The sequence below is a fragment of the Acanthochromis polyacanthus genome, chromosome 21 (genome assembly GCF_021347895.1).
Source record: "Acanthochromis polyacanthus isolate Apoly-LR-REF ecotype Palm Island chromosome 21, KAUST_Apoly_ChrSc, whole genome shotgun sequence".
Taxonomy (NCBI): domain Eukaryota; kingdom Metazoa; phylum Chordata; class Actinopteri; family Pomacentridae; genus Acanthochromis; species Acanthochromis polyacanthus.
The window spans coordinates 5,529,561-5,554,379 of NC_067133.1; the positions used below are offsets into that span (position 1 = coordinate 5,529,561).

The following is a 24,819-nucleotide window of genomic DNA, read 5'->3' on the forward strand; positions in this document are numbered from 1 at the left end:
TGATATTTTTACATTCAATTAAGTAGATAATTAAGCAAAACCATCTGTCTGCACTGGTCATTCAGTCTGGTTGCAAACGGGGCAGTGACCTTTCAAAATAAAACCTCAAAAATATGCACACACTGAGGAATCAACATGAGGGTGATGATTGGGCTGCATATTATGTGAAGGCAGTGATTGATGGGCTCGAGTTCTAATATGATATTGAGTAGAATTTGTCATAATACTACTACAGAAGTCTCACGTTACACTACCAGTCAAAAGTTTTGAGACATTTCTTATTCATTTGAATGAGAAGTTGTCTCCAAACCTTTGACTAGTATGTATGTTTCTCCCAAGCAGCATTAGTCCCCTTTTTGTGAGTGTATGGTCGAACAGGTTTAGGGTGGTGATGTTTCTTGGGGTTTTGTTTGATGATAAGCTCACATGGAGACAGCACAAATGTAGTAAAGACAAGAATGTAAGAAGATCAAAGGACAAGACTCAGGGAGCCATCTTGGTTGTTGTTGAATATAGGCCCCTATGGGAGTGACACTGGATGTGTTCAGCTTTTAAAACATGCAGGTTAAAATGGGAGCGATGCCGTGTGTATCAGGAGAGTAAAATATGAGTTAATGTTGTAGAGGCATAGTAAATTATCGCTTGCAAGAGAGCTGGGGGCACACAGCAAACCTCATTGTTTGAAATGATTGGGAACGGTGAAAGCAGAAAATGTAAGTTTATACAGTATGCAACATGTCCAGCAGTTCATCTTCAGCTTTCCCTCCCGGGCTGTTTCATGTCATCCCTGTTATTTATACACAAACAAAGAAGTCTAAAGGATACCTGCTTAGTACGTAGGTTCAAAACTATCGTAGAACACCATTTTCTAGCTAAGATGTTACTTGAACAGATGGTCAAAGGTTCATGACACTGATCGAACAGGTGCTGCAGTTTTTATCCACGGGGGGCGCAGTGATACAGCTTGGAGAGAGACAACAGGCCATCATCAGTACACACCAGTCAGGCAGAACGTTCTGACCACCTGCCTAATATTGTGTTGGACCCCCTTATGTGGTCAAAAATGCTCTGAACCATTTGGCCTTGACCAGTGTAAATATCTATACAGCACCCTCCATAATTATTGGCACCCCTGGTTAAGATGTGTTCTTTAGCTTCTAATAAATTCATTTTTTTTCTAAATAATATAGGACCACAATGAAAAAAAAGGAAAATCCAACCTTTAATTCAAGTGCATTTATTCAGTGGGGGAAAAAAAATCACACATTAAGAAATAATTTGTTTACATCAAATCATGTGTGCCACAATTATCAGCACCCCTGATGTTAACACTTTGTACAACCCCCTTCTGCCAACAAAACAGAACCTAATCTTCTCCTATAAGACATTTTTTTCAACAATTTTCAGTGTGAGTATGCTTCTGCAATAAAAATTGAGTTTATTTTAAGGCTTTCAACACATCTTAATCAGGGGTGTCAATAATTATGGAGGATGCTGTATCTATATTCTTTTTGCAGTCTGTCTAAGGTGTTCAGTGAAGAGCTGGGTCTTTAGTGGTTTCTTAAAGACTGAGATGATTCTGCAGATCGAACAGAGTTTGGTGACTTGTTCACCACCAGGGCACTACAGCCTATGGTGGTTTGTTCAGAAAACAAACTAATAAGACATTGTACCAGCCCAGTGTGAGGAATGCTTTTAGCCTGACCGCTTCTAATAAAAGTGTCAGACTCCAGCACTGATAACAGGTGATGCCCGGCTGGATTATGTACACACTGTAATCAGGAGGCTCTGTCCAGTGTGTGGTGGATTGTGGTGTTTATGGGGAGGAAAGAACAAAAGTAAACATTACACTTAACCCTTCAGACCCTATATATAAGTGGAAATGTGGAATATATATATTTTTCCACATTTTCAAAATTAAAACGGGTCAATTTTGACCCGTTAGACGACATGAGGGTTAAACTCATTTTGAGTTTTCTTGTAAAATTCAACTCAAACCAAGATAATTTCAAGATTGTTTGACTTAAAAAGATATTTAAGATGCATTGTCTTAAAACAAGTTATTTAAAAAAAATAAATTTGGCAATAAATAAAAATTTAAAAAATAAAAAAATGACAATTGTAAATATTTTCAAAAAATGAGTAAAAATCTTCCAAAAATCCTAAAAATATCTATGTAGTGATTACATATTTATCAGTAAACTTCTAATATTTTCTTTCACCCTCCTGTCGTCCTGCGAGTCAAACCGACCCGTTTCGAAGTTTTAAAAATGTGGGGGAAAAAATTTCACAGTGAAAACTTCCACATTTTCTAAATTTTTTTAGGAAATTTTTGAACATTTTTTGGTGGAAAAAAAATTAAATAAATGTTTAAGAACATTCAGAAAAAATTCCACCAAAATCCAGTGAATTTCGCTGTCAAATTTGGGATTTTTTATTTTAAAAAATAAAACTTTTGAGGGAAACTTTTCAGGATTATAATTTAAAAATTTGGGGAATTTTTTCTGAATTTGTCAACTTTTTTTAGACAAGGCAACACCATTTTTTGGTAAGGACAACACGAGGGTTAAATTTTTTTTTAACATTTCTTTTTTTCCCCATCAAAAAATGTTCAAAAATTTCCCCAACAATTCTGAAAATATGCAAGTTTTCACAGTGAAAATCTCATTTTTTTCCCCCACATTTTCAAACTTTAAAACTGGTCAATTTGACCCGCAGGACAACACGAGGGTTAAAACAAGATCATTTCCAGATTGTTTGACTTAACAAGATATTTAAGATGCATTGTCTTAAAACAAGTCAGTGTTCTCCCTCAACGGACACATCAAACCCAAGTACATCCAAATCTAACAGGGGCTGAGACTTAGATTTCTTTGGCCTTGCTGGTAAGTATGAGCCGACTGTAAGCGGTGTCTTTGTCCTCAGTGCCCGTGTGGGGCTGTGGGCCAGGATGGGGGTGGACAGTGCTCTGGGTCAGGCTGCAGTGGAGCGGGTCGCTGAGGTGAAGAGCTCCACCAGTCTGGATGGCAGAGTTCAGCTTCAGGAGGATCAGGACGGTTCACACATTTTTTTGCATCCTTCTCGACACGTTTATGTCATTTAGGAACATTTTTGTCATTTTGAAAATGTTAAAATCCCCATGTCATTTTTCTTTTCTTTTTTCAAATTTTTTTATTTAGTTTTTTAGTGAGGATAGAAAGAGAAGATAGAGGTGAGGACAGAAAGGAAGATATTTATCTTGATGGAGGTGAGGATAGAGGATAGAGAATAGAGGGGAAGGAGAGAAAGGAGCAGAGATTCGGCTGGCTGTCAGCTAACAACCAGCTGAATCATTTCTTGTTACGCCACCAGCGACTTTCTGGCTCTCAGTGGCGTCATCGTCGTGTCTGCGCTTTTCTGCGTTCTGCTGCATGCTCCTTCTCTGCCCTTCTGAGGAAGCTGAAGCAACCAGCGTTCCTTTTGGTCCACGATTCCTTCGCTGCTTCATGTTTCCTCTGAAGTCGGTCACGGTTCTTCAGGAGGTTGATTTTGTCATGCTTTAACATTTTTACTCTGAAAAAGAAGGAATAGCCAAAGTGTTAGAGTAAGGAAGGGAGTAAAAGTGCTTGTTTTAACCAAGAAACCCTTACACTGCAAACCTCAAAATCTTACCAAGTCTGTTTCTCTTATTTTTAGTCAAAATGTCTCATCCCACTTTGATTTAAGAATAATTCACTTAACAAGTGACATTTCAGCAAGATGCAGGGACTTGTTTCAGACCATGCATCTTAAATATCTTGTCAAGTCAAACAATCCTAAAATGATCTTGTTTTGAGTTGTATTTTACAAGAAAACTCAAATTAAGTTTAATACATCTCAAATTAGGAGGTTACACCAAGGAAAAAATCTATTTTGAGTGAAAAACTACTATTTTTTAGCATGTCTGGCTTATTTTAAGACACCTAAAACTTGGCAATTCTGGTAAAAATAGCTTAAAATAAGTTGTGAACCTAACTTTAAGATCTCAATATTCTAAATATCATCTCTTATTTCAAGAAATCTTACCAAGCCATTTTTCACTTGTTCTATTGGCAGATTTTTTTCGCCCCACTTATTCAAAGTTTAGAGAGGGCATTTTTTCCAGTGTACATAACAGAGAATATACCAGGACCCCCTCATATGAGTCATTTGGAATTATTCAACAAAGCCTATTTTCTATGCTTCTATCAGTCTCAGTCATGTTAAAGAGCAACACAAGATGAACACATTGACACTATTTACATGTCAGGATAAAGTTAAACAATGCAGCTGGAATCTGTTAAATGAAAATGTTCAAAGTACCTTTTGGTGAGGACCTCGTTGTCCTGCTGCAGCTCCAGTCCTCTGCGGCCTCTCTGCTGTGTTCTTGTTCAAACGCGCTGAGACACGCAGACAGTCCAGACACCAAATCCTGGAGTCGTTGGTTTTCCTCTTGCTGCAGCTGGCCAGAGTTGATGAGCAGTCCCACCTTTTTGTCAGACTGCTCATTTTCCCTCTGCAGTCTGTTTTGGTTCTTCAGAGGTCGATTTTGTCATTCTCAGGAGATTACTCTGAAAAAGAGGAATAGAGAAGAGTTAGATAAAATGACGAGTAAAGGTGCTTGTTTTACCAAGAACCCCTTACATAACAGAGAATATACCAGGACCCGCTCATATGAGTCACTTGGAATTATTGGACAAAGCTATTTTTATGCTTCTATTCAGTCATGTTAAAGAACAACACAAGATGAACACATTGACACTATTTGCATCTCAGCACAGGATAAAGTTAAAACAATTGCAGCTGGAATCTGTTAATGAAATGTCAAAGTACCTTTTGGTGAGGACCCTGTTGTCCTGCTGCAGCTTCAGTCTCTCTGCGGCCTCTCTGCCTGTGTTCTTGTTCAAACGCGCTGAGACGCGCAGACAGTCCAGACACCAAATCCTGGAGTCGTTCGTTTTCCTCTTGCTGCAGCTGGCCAGACTTGATGAGCAGTCCCACCTTTTGTCAGACTGGCTCATTTTCCCTCTGCAGTCTGTTTTGGTTGTTCAACGAGGTCGATTTTGGTCATTTCTCCAGGAGATTTCCTCTGAAAAGAGGAATAGCGAAGAGTTAGATAAATTGAGCGGAGTAAAGGTGCTTGTTTTTTACCCAGAAACCCTTACATACAGAAAATTATACCAGGACCCGCTCATATGAGTTACTTTGGATTATTGGACAAAGCCTATTTTTTATGCTTTCTATAGGCTTCAGTTATGTTAAAGAACAATACAAGAACGAATACATTGAAACTATTTGCATCATCTCAGCACAGTAAATTTTAAAACAATGCAGCTGGTATCTTTAAATTTAAATAATGCTGTACTTGAAATATCAAAGCGTTTTAGAATGTATACATTCCACAAATGCCACCCCCCCCCCATCTTTCAATACTGCAGTATTGCAATATCACTCTCTGCCATTCTCTGACGCATACTAAACAAATAAATGTGTTTTACACATAACTCATAACTGAGACAGTAACCACTAGAAATAAAAATGAAAATGTTCAAAGTACCTTCGGTGAGGTTCTCAATTGTCCCGCAGCAGCTCCCTGTCTCCTGCGGCTTCACTGCTGTGCTTTTGCTGACAGGCGCTGAGGAGTGCAGAGAGTCCAGCCACCAAACCCTGGATGTCGTTGGTTTTCCACTTGCTGAAGCTGGCTAGACTTGATGGACTCATCCTTCTCAGCCTTCAGCGCAGCTGTGCAGCTCACGAGTCGAAGCTCTTGCTGTTCTCCAGGGTCATTTTTCAGCGTGTCAATCTCGGCTGTGTACTGAGGACACGCGATTTGCTTGATCATGGTCAGCTGTGAGCTGTTGGATTTTCTGTGAGCCTCCAGCAGAATTTTATCTTGCATTTTCTCTGCTCCCGCTTGACTTTTGTCCAGTCGAGACTCATACTCAACGTGTCTGGAGAATCTCTGAAAACCTGCTTTCTCTCCAGGTCCTCGACCTGGGTTTTCTTAGTCTTCAGTTCCTGTTCAGCTGTGTTCAGCTTCAAGGAAAGACTTTGTTGTCCTTTTCCAGTCTTGAGATCACTTTCTCGTATCGAATCTGGTCTCTTGCAACTTGCCGATTTCTCTCTTGAAGCTGTGTGATTTTGTCTTGAAGTCTTTCAGCTTCATCGCTTTTAGGCAGTTGTCTGTCCGAGTTGAAACTTTGAAAGTCCCCTGATTCTCTGGGGAGCAGACTGAAATGCGGCTTCGCATGCAGCCTTGATATTACTCGGCACTTCCTCTTTGTTTTTGTTGAGGCCATCGCAGTCAACTGTGTTCCAAAACAGACACCATCAAACGAGTTTAACACCCTACGCAAAAATAGACAAAATCTGATCAAAATGATATTTTTACATTTCATTGGAAAATATAGCAAATGCTAAATACATTATCGCCTAGTATATACATGTTTTCAATCACAGTAGCATGGTAGTAGAAATAGTAAATAAGCACAAAACTAAATGTCTTAAAAAATAATTCAGGTAATAATTATTTTTCTTTGCCAGACATCAGCATGAACAATAGTAACGAAAATGTGTAATGACTTACACCTACGCCGAGAACTGTTTCTGGAAAGAAGTATTGCACCTGCGTCGTCTTCTGAGAAGGTCTTAGAAACGCTCTGATTGTCTGATCACAGGCGAGACACTAGTAAGCTTCAGATGGACATATATGACGACAGTGTTATGGTTTAAGATATAACGTTTTTAAATCATAACACGGGCAGTGTTATGATTTTAAGATATAGACCTTTTCGCAATGACGTCAGAGTCTGGGACACGTGTCCTTCCTTAGCAACGCACGCCGCCATTAAAAGAGGGGGCAACAAAGTCATTAGCAACCGCGATTTGACCGCCGAAACCGCGCAGTTTTGACCCGGAGAAAAATGTCTGCTGATTATTTCGGAAATTTTGAGCCAAAGCCAAGCTACGGTATCAAGAAAAATTAGAACTGGTTGGTTGCAGTCATGTCCGTCACCAATTCTCCTGGTTTCATGGAAAACGACGTACTACGTGGCCAGATCTTCAATGGCACTCCATTTACAGTACCTTATCAACAGCCAGGCATCCACACAATGGAGAAGATGGAGACTTATAAAAGCCTGGACTCATACGTTTTCTTTGAGGTATGCTTATTATTTAAGTTTTGTGCATACAGGTCAATGTCTGAATGATAATGCCTTGTAAGATACGGCTACACCAGCTCCGCTATGCTAAGCTAATGTTAAGCTAACGGGGTGAGCCATTACACCTTTTAATTTCAAGTGGAAGTAGTGTATGTATATTAGTTAGATGTGCATTATCAAAACTAAGAGTCAGATACCTGTAAATGAACTCTACCCACCCTAGGCCCAAGGGTATGAGGTGCTAACAATAATGAGGACAATGCTGCTGATTACAGTATAGTAGTTAGCAGAACGAAAGGGAGGAGAGAAGGGAGACTTGTTTGTTCAGTATTGAGTTTAGGAGTGTTTAAAAAATAGCAGTGTGAGTAGAAAGACCCCTGACTTTTTGTGGGAAGCACAGCTAGCACTAGCCTAAGCTAAGTAGCTAGCCCTCAACATTTCAGATAATTATAGACATCATAAGCTGCAGTCAATTCCAGACATTTTCAGTACAAAAAATATGACGAGAAATACAGGGAATATTGGACGCGCATCGCGAGGTGCATTTCCTTGAAAACGACCTATTCGTGGAGTATATACCGACTTCAAGACATGTTTTGGACAAAATATGTTACTGGCTTGTTTCGTCTGGAGGTCCAAGGTTGGATTATGGCCGTTTTTTGTGGAATATTTTCATCTGTGTGTAATAATGAATCCGGAAATGTGAGTCGCGCTGTGTACGTTGAAGCCGTGAATAGAGAACGGATGGATGGATATTCGTTGTTTGTCGGACAAATGTGGTTATATTACCCGCTGTGGTAATCACATCTGAAAGTGGTTTATACCGGCGGATTCATGAGAATCTAAGCTTTCCATCGGCGTATAGTGTTTGTATAATCGCGTTTGCAGTTTCAGACATTTAGCAAATTGCTTATGCAGATCTCAAAGTGTACCGCGGGCGGGACACTGAAGCGCAACTGTAAGCTTATTAATTAATAATTTCAGAAAATCAGTTAAGGGGTAATAATTTCATGAAACACAACATACCATTGACGAAACTCCTATACACTGTACAGTCACCAAAATCACTGGAGCCATCAATGGGCTCCTGCTGGTCATGCTACAACTCCTGCCTTGGTGCTAAATGAAAAATTTAAATTTTAAGGAATTTTTATTTTTTTTAATTATCATGTTTTTAGTAATACAAAAATACCCCTTGGTATTGTGTGTTGTGCAACAGTCACAGTTGAAGAGGCTGCACACAAGTTAGGCTTTTATCAGATATAAGAGGGTTTTGGTCTGGGGTAAGGATCCAAAACTGTTTCAAAAATAATTCCAGAAAAACTGTCCATTGTTTTGAATTTGTTTTGTTGTGACAGATTTTTTTTAAAAGATAAAAATGATCACCCACTGTTTTTAGGGACTCAGTTTTATTACATTTGGGTTGTTTATCGCCATATGATGTTGTGTGCAATATTTAGTGTGTGTGCTTGTATGTGAAGTTTAAGGATTGAGTAAACTAGCTTTGATGGCACTTTTCTTGATGTATGTGGTATATTTTATATAGCACACAGGAAAAAAGGCATAGGGGCATAGTGCACTAGAATTATGTATTTGGACAAACAAGTGCATCTTAGGACGAACTAATATTCGCTAGCTCTATGCTAATGCTATTCAAATATGAGACGTGTGGACACGAAGCTTTCCAGAGCCGTTTTATGCGTCAGACGGTCATAATATTGTTTTGTTAATAGTATCGACTGTATTTGGGTTTCCAAAATGATACAGATGTGCTTATTGTGCAGCAGCTGGATGCAGGTAGCTGCAGGTGAGGATGCCTCAAGCTACACGGTAAAGACAGAATAGCACTTGTTCCCACTTTTCTGAGAAAGTTTCACAGAAAGCATGAACTAGAAGCAAAAAATAACTCAGTGATGGTGGCAGGAGTGTCCATGTCCCGTTTGCACACTGTCAGGCAGAAATACATGAGCAGAAATTTGTAACATCTCTATATTGTGGGTTTTCTGCACTGTAGTCGAAAAGTACATTAGACAAATATTATAATTTCAATAGTAGGAAGATTAATACTTCATTTGTCAATTAATGCCTCTTTCTGGTTTGCTTGCTGCTTTTGTGGTATTACAATGAGTGCAAATCATTACATTTTTCATGGCACTCTGAATCCAGCTATTTTAATCAAAATCACTTGAGGATTTGACCAACTGACCTACACAGTTAGTGTAAACAGGGTCAGCAGATCCTGGATCAGCCAAATGATCCTGGATCTTTGAATCAGCCCACAGAAAACAGGCCCCTGGTATAGCTTCAGTGTGTTCTTTTTATTTTTACAACAAAATTCAAAATTATAGAGACAAGAATGCGCAATAGCACATCACAAGTACATCCTTTTCAAGTAAATACAATTCATGAAGACCATAGGATGGAATAAGATGTCAAAGCCAGAGTTGAGCAGCTTTTAACAAACTTTTTTAAGTTGGTTTTGAAAGTGCTGATAGAAGTGCAGCACTTCACATCATTTGTGGCTGTTACAGGAAAGCTGATTACCAAAGTGCAGTACAGCGAAATGGTACTCAGATGTGCATAAGTATTAATATTGAGCAGATTTTGATCCTATTTTGCACAGATTTGTCCATTAGGACCATTGTGATTATTATAGAATATCTGTGCACCTTAAGTGGTTTGATACATCTGTTTCCTTCTACCTGTCAGTCACTTTAAATCACTGTGCCTTCAAATGTGTAAATATTGTTTATTGAATTTTAATTACATTTAGTGTTCTATAGATTTTAAAATTAGAAGTGCTTTTAATTTGATTGTCAGCAAGTTACAGCTACTAACCTTCCTGTTCTGTCCTGTTTGTTATTTATGGTGTTGTGTTTATGTTATGTTGTTATGAGTTACGGCAAACATGGGATTGAGATAAACAACAAACACACAGTTCTCCTGAGCCAGTCCTTCAAAAACCAGTCCACACAAAATCACACCAGTTGCACTCGAGAGGTCAATTTACTTCCATTTATTGGTCTGTCAGTTCTGGCTCATATTTATTAGACTGAAGACTCTTTTATTCCAAACCAACACATACTGTTCATGTACAGATCATTTGATTACATTTTTATGTTGTTGTTTTTTCTAGCAATATATGAATTTTTTTTTATATCCCACAATAATAGAGTCCCCATTTTGTTATTATCAGTTTCAACCTCCAGGTACTGAGAAAAATTTAAACTACCAGGACTCAGCGGTCTTGCACTCTCACCTGACTTCAGTTTAGGTCTGAGAGCTGCACGCACTTAAAATCAGTTACAACAATCTGATGCCACTGGTGACTGGATTACACTGGAAGAGCCCCCCAAAAGATGCCCTGCAGAAGAAATGGAGAGCTTTACTGTATCAAATTCCAGACGTTTCAAGACACACTGTCTAACTTGCAAAATTACATTTTTCGTGATGTCTTGGTTGCTGGACCTCCCTCTAATTTCGTGGAGACTTTTTTTTTCTTTTTGATCGTCTGCTGAATGTTTCCCTCCAGTTCCAGTTGGTGGCGCTGATGCGTATCTAAAGTCTTTTACCTCTTAGGTCAGAGGTCAGTCAGCGCGCCTTCCATCCATCCACACACAACAAGGAGCAGCTCAGTGACTAACTAAAAACTTTTAGCTCGACTATTGTTCAGGTTTGTCCTTAAATCTGACATTAAAGCTACAACAACGACAGGTGTGTTTTGGACAGCGGCTCAGGGAGCGGGCTGCTGTTGCTAGCTTATCGGTTAGCCTTGTTAGCCTCCCCAGATGAGGAAATAACTAGATAAGTAGCTCAACTTGAAGCTAGCTTAACCGACATCTCTTTGATCGGACGACGGCAAACTGAAACAACATGCAGGAGCTACTGGCCAACGTGGACCACATCAAGTTCGACCTGGAGATCGCCATGGAGCAGCAGCTGGGGGCGCAGCCTCTGCCCTTCCCCGGCATGGACAGTAAGTGCTGGGATGCTAGCTGGAGCTTAGCCGATGGACACGGAGCTAACGGTGATAACGGCAGGTTAACGGCCACTTGAATGTCCCTCTTAGTTTATTTAGTACTGTCAAGTAATTATTATTATTAATGCACATTTAAAGAAACAGACAGAGCCGAAATGTTTTCCTGTAGAGAAATATAAGTGTCAAATGAACAAGTTTAAATGTTAAGACCCTCCAGTGTTGAGTATGGTGATAATGAAGAAGTATAATGGGGTAGGAAACACGGTTTTTATTATCCCTTTAATCAGGCAGAGTCATGTTAAAATTAAAGTCCTACACAATGCTACTTTAGTGGCTATAATGTCATTTTTATATTTGTGTTTTTAATGATTTTGACTTCAAATGTGAACTTTAACTAGTGCAGACTTCACATGGATGTTTCTGTGCTGCGTTTCTTTATAATAGTTTAACCGTTCTGTTGTCCTCATTTACACACACTAAAAATAACGTTTCCTTGTCTGAATTTCTTCATGCTCATGCCAGTTTTGATTTATTGTGAATTTTACAAACAGTATGTTTAATTATGGAGATGAAGATTATTTAAATTATGACTCTACAAACATACATCCAAGGATTCCCTGGATTGCTTATGAGCAAGCTTTATTTTAATTTTTTGTTTATTTTGTGTTTTATTTCTATTTCTTGCTATTTGTGTATCCGCTGTGTGTTGATAATGATGTGATAATGTGTGTCCCTGCAGAGTCTGGGTCTGCTGTGTGTGAGTTCTTCATGAGAGCAGCTTGTCTGAAAGGTAAAACACAACATTTCAACGCGTCTACGTCCACATTTACTCTCACATAAATAAATATTATAGCTGCAGAGTAATCAAGTAGTGTTCAGCTGTGATGGTTAATCAACAACTGTGGTAACTACTGAATTGGTTTGAATCATTAATTCAAGGATACAAATGAAAAACTGTCTGATTCCAGCTTCATAAAGGAGAATGTTTTCTGGGTTTTTTTTTAACCTCCTCTGACATTTGAAACCAACAGAATGAGAAATTACTTTATTGAAGGGCTACTCCACGGTTCAGTGTTTAACTTCCACAAAGGTGGGAAACCAGAAGACCTTTCCTGCCTGTTAAATAGTCACTAAGCTCTTTCAAGCAAATGGAACTTCTGTTCTTCTTGTATAAGCTAAACTCTGGTCTTCACAAGTACAAGTAAATGGTTACAGTGGGTAATAGTTTATCATTGTCCTGTATTGAATGTATTTCATGATTAAACAATTACAGTGTGGTACTTTTAAAACAGTACTGTTATGTTTTTCTACACGTCATGTATTACTACACTTGTGATTCAGTGATCCATATTCCTGCACACTTTTCTTTTTATTTACGTTGACAGGAGGGCTTGATTTCGTCCATCGGACAAATTAATGTGTCTTTCACTTGTCCTGCTGCAAAATATACATGTTTGGTTTTTTAAATGACAGTGATGTACACTACCAGTCAAACATTTGGACACACTTTCTCATTCAGTGGTTTTTATTTAATTACTTTTTACATTGTAGATTAATACTGAAGACATCAAAACTATAGAAGAATACACATGGAATTATGTTGTGAACAAAAAAGTGTTAATCTTCAGTATTAATCTACAATGTAGAAAATAGTACAAATAAATAAAAGCACTGAATGCGAAGTTGTGTCCAAACTTTTAACTGGTAGTGTATGTGTTCAGGTAACCCTCAAACTGATCAAGGAGACACTGACTGTCCTGTAGGTATGAAGCAGAGGTTCATGGTCTGTGTTGTATCTTACAGGTGGGATGTGTCCGTTCCGTCACATCAGTGGAGAGAAGACGGTGGTGTGTAAGCACTGGCTCAGAGGACTGTGTAAGAAGGGAGACCAGTGCGAGTTTCTCCATGAATATGACATGACCAAGATGCCTGAATGCTACTTCTACTCCAAGTTTGGTAGGTTTACTCAGGATCTCACAAATTTACATAGTTAATACTGACTGTATTTGTCGTACGCATTGTAATCAGCAACCAGTTTTCCATGTCCAACAAGAATATTTCTTCTGCTTTTCCCGGTCAAATGAATGCTCTTTTGGATTGTTTTAACTTCCGTGTTGACCTTCACAGGTGAGTGCAGCAACAAGGAATGTCCCTTCCTGCATATTGACCCAGAGTCCAAGATCAAAGACTGTCCCTGGTATGACCGAGGCTTCTGCAAACACGGTAGGCCAAGCTCAGTGGTGACCATAAACATAGTAGCAGTTTGACCCAGAACACCATGCTTACAGTGGTCCCTCGCCATATCACAGTTCACTTTTTGCGGTCTCACTCTATCATGGGATTTTGCAGTATATAGGTATTCTTCTATATTCATTATTGTGGTGAGCAGCATTGAATAACAACACTGGAGAAGGATATGTGCCTTTTATGCACTCTCCAACTGACAGATGTTTTTATTTTGACACACACAGAGAGCAGCACTACAGGAAATGTAGCAGGAAGTCCTCAAACACACTTCACACTCACAGTCCTGACAAAATAACATTTTTCCAAACCAACAAGGCTGACTGAAGCACAAAAACACAATAAAACACAAACACTGATGACACTGTAACACTAACATAAACCACAGTAATGACAATTAATCCCCAACACACTGAACTCCCATGGTGCATTGCAGCACAACAGATTAGCGATAGCGTCCGGCTCTACGATCGCTACATTATTTTAATTATTTTGTAGTAAAATAAGCATTTTCAGCCAAAAAATGAAAACAATACAAAAAAATGCAAAAAATAATAAGTGAACCACGATAAAAGAATATTTATTTTGAAATAAAATGCGTAGCATACAGCGCTGGGCTCTGATTGGCTCAGAGACTGTAACATCAGTCCCCTCTGTCTCCGTGTACAGCAGCATTCAGCATCTGGTCCATTTCACATCGACGTCTGATCGCTGATCATAGTGTTGCTATGCGGTGGTGTGTGGGGAGGGTTTATAAAGCCTTAAAATATATATGAAAAATAAAATAAATATGGTCGCTACTTCGCAGATTTTCGTCTATCATGGGAGGGTCTGGAAGGTAACCCCTGTGATAGACGAGGGACCACTGTATCCACAAAAGCTGTTTTAAAACAAGCAGAATTGTTTCTCTACTTTCTGTTATAACGCCGCTTTTGTCTTACACAATTTGCCCTCACCTTTATGTCCATCCTGTCTCCGATCTCAGGTCCCGACTGCAGACACAGACACACAAGAAGAGTGATCTGTGTGAACTACCTGGTCGGCTTCTGTCCGGAGGGAAAATCCTGTAAATTTATGCAGTAAGCGATCCTTCTCATTTAAAGCCGACACAAAATAGTACCCACTCATGATTTGTTTCACTGCCAGGTTTTGTAATGTCACATTAAAGCAGCGGCTGATCTACAGCTTTGTAGACGGTGATGCAGTTATAGTAGTTCTGAGTTCTTTTGTTCAGACATGGAGTAAATAGACAGAAGTTGATTACCTTGACAGTTTCGGTGAAAACTTTGACCTTCTTCAGAAGCGTTTCGCTGACAGCCGGCAGATTTTGGAGCTGCCAGATTCGCGGAAACTGTCGAGGAAATCAACTTTATTAACTTTATGTCTGAACAAAATAACTCAGAAATGCTGTATTAATAAAAAGACATGATGAATGTTTTTGAGCTATTGTGATGCAGTTATGTTTAATCGTAACGTTTCTCTGCAGCCCCAGATTTGAATTGCCTATGGGAGCTTCTGAGCAGCCTCCTTTGCCACAGCAAACCCAGAACCAGACAAAGGTAAAGAGAATGCATGTCCAGACACCTAACACGCAGTAAAGCTCAGAATTATACATAGCCATGGCACATTTTGATTTATGTAGAATTATTATTTGACTATTAAGGTTCTTCTATCATGAAACGACATAAACTAGTGACAAAAGACAGAATCTCCAAGTTTGTGGTAGAAAGCCAAAAGTGATCCAAGAAGCATTCAAGAATCAGCACCAAGACCATCCTGAGGCGTCTGAGTAATTGTGGTACCAACATCTCAGCAATGACACACAATAGCTCACTTCGACAAAGAAAAAGCTTTTGTTGATCAGTTCTGTGGAAGGATGAGACGATAATTGAGCTGTTTGGACTTTGGTTTGACAAACGAAAAGAGAAGCATTCACCTGAAAAGCACCTTAACGACACACATGTTGAACGCGCTGGTGGGAATGTGATGCTTTGATGGTGTTTTTCAGGCACGTGAACCAGACAGCCACATCAAAGTAGACAGCAGCATGAAAAACAAGGACGGCACAAAGATTGTCGAAGGAAACATCAGGCAGTCTGGAGAAAGAAACAGTGTTAAAAAATAAAAACAAGTATTAACAAAAAAAAAGTGTGAACAGTGTAGTAGTGCAGGGAGGTGCAGTGTCTGCTTTAAAGTGTCAGATATGAGTAAAATGCTTAGTTTGAGATGGTTGTTAAATGTTAACATGATTATGCTCCATCTGTGAGTCTTTGTTTGAGAGCAGGAGGTGAGGTAAGAGTTCCAGCTCTGGGTTGTAGGGAGGGAGGTGGTGCACTGCAAAAACTCAAAATCTTACCAGGTCTATTCCTCCTTTTTTTAGTCAAAATGTCTTATCCCACTTGATTTAAGATAAATTTACTTAAGTGATATTTCAGCAAGATGGAGGGACCTGTTTTAAGACAACGCATCTTAAATATCTTAAGTCAGACAATCTTAAAATTTTCTTAACGCTCGTGTCGTCCTGCGGGTCAAATTGACCTGTTTTAAAGTTTGAAAAATGTGGAGAAAAAAAATATTTTCACAGTGAAAACTTCCACATTTTCAAAATGTCAGAATTTAACGTGGCTATGATTCCTTTCATGTAACTATGTCCTAAACTGCAGCATGTTGAAATGGATAACTGTTTTAAATCACAGTTAACTATTGGGCTCTTCTTACCAGCGGCGTATAAACAGTTTCTCTGTGTTTCCTGTTGCAGCCTGTGCCTACTATTGGTCGTTCGTCCCTGTCCTTAATCCAGTTGACAAACTCCAGTCCAGGCCAGCGGCCGCAGAATAACTTGTCGACCGCTTCTCATCAAAATAACATGTCCACCAACAGAGGACCGCGTCCACTGGACCAGGTTACCTGCTACAAGGTGAGTCGTCTCTACTTTTGTCTGCTAATGTTCCTCCAGAATGGGTGACCTGGTACTTCAACTGGTTGAGCAGTGGACCTCAGTAGTCCCCGACACAGCAGCCGTGGGTTTGAGTCCAGCTCATGGCCTTTTCCTGAAGGTCCTACCTCCATTCTTCTCCACACTTTCCTGTCTTCCTGTCATTACTGTCCTGTCAATAAAGCCGATAAAGCTCAAGAAGTATCTTTAATCCAGTAAGACCCAAATATGGGAAAAAAAAGGCCAAAAAGATGAACAAAATAAACAAAAAACCCAAAATAAATTAAAAACATATAATTTTATATATATATATATATATTGCTCATTTCCTTCTATTTTATATTGTATTTTTTGCTCATTTTCTTATATCGACAAACCCTTAAAAAATATATATATATATATAACTGATGTTGTATTTCTGCAACAGTGGGTTTTACAGGGTTAAAAAAATAAAGTTCCTCCAGAATTATATTTCAGATACCAGTCTCTCACTTTAATAGTACACAAAGCAGCAAGTGGTTCAAACTTTGTGTTTTTGCCATATTTTTATTGTACCAAAGAATACACACAACACATTTTTATACACTAACTTTATTTTCTCTCGTGTAAACTCCAACTAGAAATTGACCTAAAATGAACCAGCATAGATTTACTTTAGTTCTAACCATCTTCTCTTCTCAAACGTTAACATTTACTTCCCTTCCTTTGTCATGCATCATTTCAGACTTTAACGTCATTAATCACTTCATTGTTCCTTGTGTTTGCAGTGCGGTGAGAAGGGCCACTATGCCAACAAATGCACTAAAGGCCATCTTGCTTTCCTAAGTGGACAGTAACCTCCAGACACCATGGTGTTGTAGCTCACCAGCCTGGTGGGATGAACAGCTGAAGAGAGGAAGCCCTTCTGCTTCTCGGGCTGGCGTTGAACCTAAAGACTTCAACTGACACTTCTGCGTGTGACCTGATGGAGACGCAAGAAGTGCGAAAGATCAAACACAGCTAATTCCAATTTCTTTGACTGACAAACTGTGGACACGAGGACCAGAGGCGGTTTGGTTGAAAGAACTGATCTGGGGGTTTGTTAGGAGTTTTGTACTCGACAGTACATTTATACTGAAGACGTAGGCATAAAAGTAACTCCATAGAGATGTGGTGCTATCACAGATTGCTGACATCTATGTACTTGGATCAAGAAAGTACAACTATTCTGTAAAATTCAAGTAAATCTGACTGGCAATACCATGCCATTTGAACTCAGTTATTAGTCAGAGCCCAGTTTCACCCCCAACACCACCAGCTGGTATTTTCTACACATCAGTACTGAAGTTTTGGACATTGCAGCCTGGAAGTAGTTCATTTAGCAGCTGTGTGTGGAGGAAGATCACGCAATGTGGATCAGCTGGAGGACGGTGGATACAGTCTGTACAAATAAACGTTCTTGTTACAGATCTACCTGTTCTGCTTCTTGAATGTTCCAACAGTAGTGTGACTTCGCTCTGGAATTTAGATGTATATACAGTCCAAAGACAAGACTTGAATTAATCTTTAATGTTTCTTTTATTGGTCACAACAGTCACATAAGAACAGAACTGAGAATAGAAAGAGCAGGGCGAGCCTAGAGACCCCCGAAGGTGTGGTGGCTCCTGGAGGGGCTCAGTGATACTTCCTCCAGCGATCATGTTCTACAGGAGAAGATACACGTGATGGTTGAAGTAAGTCAAATCTTTAGAGGTGAGGGAAAATTCTGAGAATATATATATTCCTTACTGATGTGATCGTATTCCCAAATGTAGCTGATGGCCACGTAGCCGACCAGCAGCATCGCTACGCCACCGATGCCTCCCTTCTTCACATTGATGTACTTGTTGTAGTATCTGTCGTGGCCTGGAAGAGTCAAAGCACAGCATGAACCACCGAAAATGTGAGTCAGTTAGTTTTTCTGTGACCTGAATGAATCAAAGTTTATACGCTTTCCCACCATTAATGATTCCTACAGGGTAGAGCAGCAACAAGCAGCTCATAAATAGATGTTTTACTATTAAATGGACAGTTGGAATGAAAGGTACTCTACAATCCAAGCTGCTGAGAAGGTTTCTTTTTTACTGTGGAAGCTCCTAATGTAAGAATCGGGCAGGGTTGACCCCTAAAGATGACATGTTTTATGAATTTAACTACTCTGCATTTCTACAGCGACTAGTTTGGGTCAGTAAAGTTGGAATAAAAATATTTGGACAGCTGATGGAATAAATTTAGGTGACAGATTGTGTAAACTGTAAATAGAAGAAATCCCAATTTGTCAGGAGGTGATTGGTAATTTTGCAACAAACAAAATCACGTGTTGATATTTTTTTTCCCCATTTTACCAAACAAATAATCCTTTATAGGTTATTTTACATTCTGTAAAATCCAGTCACTTCCATTAAATCTGCTTTCTCTGACATGAAGTGGACTTTAAATGATGAATAAACTAAATGTTCTAATAAGAGTTTATTAAAATGTCATCAGTAACGTGATACATTGTTATCTTCCAGGTATCCAGAACAGAATGATTTAGCATTTTACTTTATGGTCAAAGCAAAAGTCAGACAAAAAAAAAACAACAACGTAAAACAAGGCAAAATGAGACACAAAATGACAAAAAAAAAAAAAAAGAGATAACACAAAACAAAGAGCCAAAAAATTTGATAGTTACAAAGTGACAAAAATTGGACAAAAACCAGACAAAAATTACACAAATGAGACAAAAAAATGACAAAACGACAAAGAAATAGACAAAACACACAAATGAGACAAAAAAACAAAACGATAAAATAATGAATAAAGCAAAATGACAAAAATAAGACTTGTGACAAAAACTAGAGAAAATATTACAAAAATTAGACACAAAATGATCTAGTATTTTACTTTATGATCAAAACAACTTGTCATGGTCTAGAAATTATTTTAAATTTAAAGTTTTACAAATTTGCAGTTAACATCTTCTGTAATTTTTACACTTTGCATGTTTTACAAGATAAAGTGGGTGCAACTGATGGACAGGTTTCTTAGTCACCTGAATGGATCCTTACTTATGTGCCTGCTGTACAAATACACCTTTAAATAATTCATCATTATTTTATCTTTCCAAAACACTACAGCAGTGATGCTCGTATCGGTATGGCTAGCTGTGAGTAGCTCTTGTGTAAGAAAGCCGTTTATGATCTCGTATCCAATCGACTGCGCTGCTGATCCACAGATTTAGTCCACTTACCAACCACATTTCAGAAACTAAACATTTACCAGCTAAAAACCTGTTGATCATTTCAAGTAGAAACAGAGTTAAGAGCATTTTTTGGGGTCTTAAAAGAAGAGTTGTGTTTCCTCACCTCTGCGGATGGCTGAGATGAGGCCATTGGGTGTGAAGTCCCGACCTCCTAGCCAGGTCCCCAGCTCACCCAGTTTCACATCCATCAGGCGCTTCTCAGCTATGGGAACTGATCACAAACACAAGGAGATATTAAACAACATTACAGCATATTCTGAACAAAACATGCACTTAAATCGTCTTAGCTCATGTGGCAGTATTTGCAGAAATGAAAAAGGTATTAAACTAAAGGTCATTTAAATAAATCTTAACATTTTTAATACATTATCTCAAGTACAAATTCCAAATGTGTGCAGCTCTGAGCTACTTATGTTCTGTGTTTTTCTCTAGTAAAACATGCAATGAGAAGATTAAGGAACATAAGTGTGATTTTTCTGACAGGCTTTCACTTTTTTAACAATTAAGCTTCATCTCAATATTTACTGTGTAAGAGATAAAAAAAAAACTGATGTGACACAGAGGATGACATGAATTAGTAAAACCACAGTTTAAATCTCGTCTTGAAATGGAAATTTTCGTCATCTGCTGACTGCATCCCCCCCCAAAAGTTGCTATTTTGATTTGAAATGGATTTCTTGTTTAGATCGAGTGAACATCTAACCCCAAACTGAGGATTTAAGACAAGGATTTTCCTAGCAAACTAAGGCTACACAATTACAGTCTCTTTCCTGTATTTTATTATTATTCACCTCTATTCAGTGGGACTTGTAAGCTGTTGTCACATTCTAAAGAGTTTCTAAGTCTTACTAAAATTGTGCAAAGAGCCTTTCAAGGTGTATTCTTTTTTTCTAGGTTTTAGGAAATGCACGATGTCTATAATCCATCCAGTAAGTATGAGACGCCTGGCTATTAAGAAGGTGAATGCTGTTACTACATGAGCGTTTTCTTTAAGGAACCTCCAAATAAGATGCATGGAATAGAGTGATATCTATTTGAGACATCTTTAAAATGCTGGACCAAAATGTACTAAGACCAGAACATGTGCATCACACTTTTTAAATCTATTACACAGTAAATAATGACTTTTCATGTCTGTTAATATGTTGATTCCAGCAGTGTTGCTCCAAATACAAGTGTCAATAATCCTGTATTTATTTTATGAACTGTACTCATTCCTGCACTAAACATTCGGATCACCTTTAAGCAGTTAAAAACTAACTTTCCTGTTGCCCTTGTTGCAAATGCATGTGTTTTTGTGGTGTAAGCAGACAAAAAAAAATCCTAATTTCGTGCAATAAAGCTGATTCTGAAGCTAAAATTAAATTATAATATCACAAATAAAGCGGCTAAATCTAAGAAAATTCCCAATTAGTATTAATTTTTCTCCAAATCGTGCAGCTATAGATAAAAACATCATTCGATCAAATAGTCGACAAGCTAATAGATACTGAAATATGAATTAATTGCAGCTATGAACTCTGCAGAGTAGTCAGCAAAGTCACACGGTCCTAATCGAAGTATTCAGTCTGTAATATATAATATAGTGTATATAATGTATACATTTTGTTGTCGTGGCTCTAATTTACACTGTTGCGCCATTCTTTTATGTTTTTAAACGTTATAGGATTTAGCATATTAGCGTCTGTGGTTAACTGACTCACAGTGTTAGAGGAGGCTAGCTAGCCGAAAGATAACGTTTTATAACTTGCATATGCAACGACAACATAATTATTGGACAGCTTCGTCCACATTGAGAGTAATATGGATAAATTCTGGTAACAGTTAAACGTCCAAAATTGCGTCCAGATCAAGTTTAACTGCAAATCTGGCTATGACCCGCAAAGTCCTTGACGGGATTCAAAGGATTGATCGCGGCCTTCGGTCAGAAAAACACCTTCAAGTAAAACATTAACGGGCTGTCAGACACAAAAAACACCCATAATCCGTGAAAACAACAACATACACCTGCAACGAAACACAGTAAAGGAAAAGTTGAGTGATTTTTCATTGGAAGAAGGCACGTTAATGTTACCTGGTCTATCCGCCATCTTGACCGGAGGAGAGGGTCTGTCACTGCGCCGCAAGGAATGATGGGAATATATGGAGGAAATGCATTATGGGAGGAGATGTAGTTTTTTAATATTTCCACTAGAGGGCGGCAGAAGAAATGAAACTATAGCACAGAAACACAACAACAAACTGCTCCACTTAAAGATCCCTTCTCGACAAAAACAGACTTTATAACTATTACTTAATTTAAAAAAAGAGCAACAATGAAAATCAATAATAATAAATAAAAGACATTATAAAACAGGGGTGTCCAATCCAGCCTAAGTTATGACTTTGCAAAGGGTGAAAATGACAGAGAAGACATTAACTGCAAATTATAAAACTGTAGTTGGGTCAATATACACCCCTTGTCAAAAGTTTTGAGACGGGATCTAATTTATTTGAATGAGAAAGTGTCTCAAAACTTTCGACCGGGGGTGTATAACGGCGGGACTTTTTCTAATATAGTAGACAGGTATCATAGTTGACATTTTTGCTGTTTTCAGGCCTAAAATCAACATGGTCGCCACACAGCATTTTTAGACAAAGATTCTTCTAAATATTATATACGCAATTGAGTAAAATTAAAATTTAAAATTATTTATAAAGATTTTTGACATTTTAGTGATATCCAGTCATTTTTTTAATTAATAAGTGATTGTTTCCATAATAAATAATTATGGAATTTGTAAAGACATGATCATAATAAGCATAGAAAAAAATAGCTTTTATTTTTAACTTTTAATAAAAATGTATGCAAGATATATCTCAGGGACGTCAGAAGTCCCTCAATTATATATTGAGAGGGTTTAACAATGTTCAGTTCCAGATACCTGTGACTAAATGTTTTATGCTTTTGTGGACACACTTTGATGTGTAAGTTGTAATGTCTAAATGACAAACTGAGGCATAATACAGTTGAAACTGAGCTTTTTTAAAAGTTGTTTTTCTGAGGAAACTTCAGGTTGTTCATAATGTTTAGTAAAAAGACAGTTCATTAAATGTGAACACTTTCAGACACACTTTTTTTGCACTAAAATCAAGGGAAATATTTGGAGTTTTGGCTATATATAGGTTATTATGCTGTGATTTTACTGGTCTGGCCCACAATTAGAATGAATTTGACACCCCTGTTATTGAATATTACCCAAATTAATTTCTGTACGGGTGGATTTTTAAAGCCTTTTAATGGAACACTGATTGAGCTCTTCTGACAGCTTAGACTCCCTCGCAGACTCATAGACTATAAACACACACGCTCGGCCTTGTTTCCACACGGTTTATAAATAATATAAGCTGTGCCCCCCAGTGTTCAACCCAAGCATTTAATTATTTTACCGCAGCCATGGGAGAGAGACTAATTCCATCCGTTTTCCTGTCCAGTATTGTGTACTAGATGGATCGATCATTACTGCCACAAACACAGGACCAGTGGCTTTATTGCCAGGTTTGACCACAAGGTGTGTTTTATGTATGTTATGCAGCTAGTATACCACAAAGCTAGCATTTGTTTAATTAGCTAAACTAGTTTCGTTATGATTATACATTTACACAGGTTGATTGTTAACATAATCAAACTAACCAGCCTGTTAGTTCATCTGTTTCTCTGACTTCCTTGTGCAACAATTAAAAATGCCAACATATTAAAGGCAAATTCTGTACAAAAAAAACCCCAACTACATGACAAGAACATTTGTGCACATGCTTGGAACTAGTGTATACGCACAGAATATGTAAATACGACGATGTATTAGGGATTACTGATGTATGAGAAGCACAAAATAGTGTTCTGGAAGATGTTTTCATCCTAAATAATCATATTAAAACAATTTTCTTCAGAGAGAACTAGTATTTTTAAAGATGTTATGAGAAAACTGACAAATGCTTTTTTCACCTTTCAGTTAGGATATTGTTTCTTGATTTCAGCCCTACAAATCCCCAACATAAGTGCTCTCAACAAATGAAAACTTATAATAAATTTAAATATAAATTTATTTACTGGCAATGAAAAATAGATCTGTTACATAAGAATATAAAAATGCCTCCGGTTAAAAAAAAAAACAAGTCCGGTTAAAAGTTTACTTTATCAGCTTTCCATTTGTGGATTAATATATTTAGAGTTTTACAATATGATTTAAAACATACCCATGGCTATCAAAATATGCATCTAAATGTACCGTGTTGTTTTTGCACCACCCCATAAGCCTCCCTCTTCTCAGCTCTCATGTATTTTGAAATAGTGACCTGAAGGGTTTACTACACTGTTGTCTCCTAACGTTCTACCAGAGGAATCATTTTTCTTAGGGAAAGCAGCCGATCAATGAGCAACAAAACAGCCGGCAGCACTTATACATAGTACGAAAGCCTGAAGATAGAGTTAAGATCTCATTCAGGCTGCTGTTTGTGTTTGAGTGTGAGTGGCTGAGGTGGTGCTGTTGTAGTTCAGGTCCCTGCTCAACACACCCACTGATCAATAAACCTCCCCCTCTCCCTCTTACACACACACACACACACACACACACACACACTGGGTGAATTAGGGGTGTGTAGTTGTGTGTCTGGCCTTCATCCAGGATTCAGCCTCAACCTCTTTCCTTTATGAGACTGACTTTCCTGCCTCCCACTAATGACTTTCATTAGATGGAGGACTCATATAGATGTCCAGCACCCACATGACTTCTTTCCTCTTTCCCTTTAGCTCTGCTTTTCTTTCCTGTAGGTGGATAGATTAATGCACTGTGTAAATGTGTGTGCTTTTAACGTGGATGAATCGTCACCAGGTTTAGTCTTTGATGTTCATGATTCAGCTTTCTGTACTGCACACTGACCCAGATGCCATTCAGCCCAGTTTTTGCTTCATATTGGAAAATGCCCAACACGTGTGTATAGAAATAATAACTGTTCAGAATACGACACTTAGATAAGATCTGCAAGTCATGATAAGAACAAGAAAAGAACTCGGAGAACACAGTAGTCCAGCAAGGCTGCTCAGACTGAACTAGTGAAGTCATGTTTTGTCTGTGTTTCCTCTGTATGGTGACCTTGAGTGTTTTGAAAGGCACTTATAAATAAAATGTATTATTAAATGATGTCTGATATCAAGGATACGGAATAAATGCTCAACGGGCTGTCCATAGTACCGTCTTAT

General features: G+C 38.3%; 2 protein-coding genes across 2 annotated transcripts; one reads left to right on the forward strand and one right to left on the reverse strand.

Annotated features, from left to right (window-relative positions):
- Positions 1–10,745: 10,745 nt before the first annotated feature.
- cpsf4 (cleavage and polyadenylation specific factor 4) lies at positions 10,746–17,766 on the forward strand. The gene is made up of 8 exons (XM_051941374.1): positions 10,746–11,136; positions 11,879–11,929; positions 12,943–13,095; positions 13,267–13,362; positions 14,369–14,462; positions 14,870–14,942; positions 16,142–16,300; positions 17,086–17,766. Exons 1-8 carry the CDS (start codon positions 11,034–11,036, stop codon positions 17,152–17,154), a joined length of 798 nt encoding a protein of 265 aa, XP_051797334.1. The 5' UTR covers positions 10,746–11,033; the 3' UTR covers positions 17,155–17,766.
- Positions 17,767–17,856: 90 nt separating this feature from the next.
- atp5mf (ATP synthase membrane subunit f) lies at positions 17,857–21,777 on the reverse strand. Its single transcript, XM_022207821.2, has 4 exons — positions 21,655–21,777; positions 19,684–19,791; positions 18,086–18,202; positions 17,857–18,000 (listed from the first exon to the last, which is right to left on the reverse strand). The coding sequence occupies exons 1-4, from the start codon at positions 21,668–21,670 to the stop codon at positions 17,972–17,974; spliced, it is 270 nt and encodes an 89-aa protein (XP_022063513.1). The 5' UTR covers positions 21,671–21,777; the 3' UTR covers positions 17,857–17,971.
- Between the last annotated feature and the right edge of the window lie 3,042 nt (positions 21,778–24,819).

What these genes read in the sequence shown, in the direction of transcription:
- cpsf4 (XM_051941374.1), top strand. Translation starts at nt 11,034, where the DNA reads ATGCAGGAGCTACTGGCCAACGTGGACCACATCAAGTTCGACCTGGAG. An exon ending in CTACTTCTACTCCAAGTTTG is followed by an intron (nt 13,096 to 13,266) that starts GTAGGTTTACTC and finishes TGACCTTCACAG; the next exon opens with GTGAGTGCAGCAACAAGGAA. An exon ending in AAACCCAGAACCAGACAAAG is followed by an intron (nt 14,943 to 16,141) that starts GTAAAGAGAATG and finishes TTCCTGTTGCAG; the next exon opens with CCTGTGCCTACTATTGGTCG.
- atp5mf (XM_022207821.2), bottom strand. An exon ending in CATCTCAGCCATCCGCAGAG is followed by an intron (nt 18,203 to 19,683) that starts GTGAGGAAACAC and finishes TGACTCTTCCAG; the next exon opens with GCCACGACAGATACTACAAC. An exon ending in TTGGGAATACGATCACATCA is followed by an intron (nt 18,001 to 18,085) that starts GTAAGGAATATA and finishes CTTCTCCTGTAG; the next exon opens with AACATGATCGCTGGAGGAAG.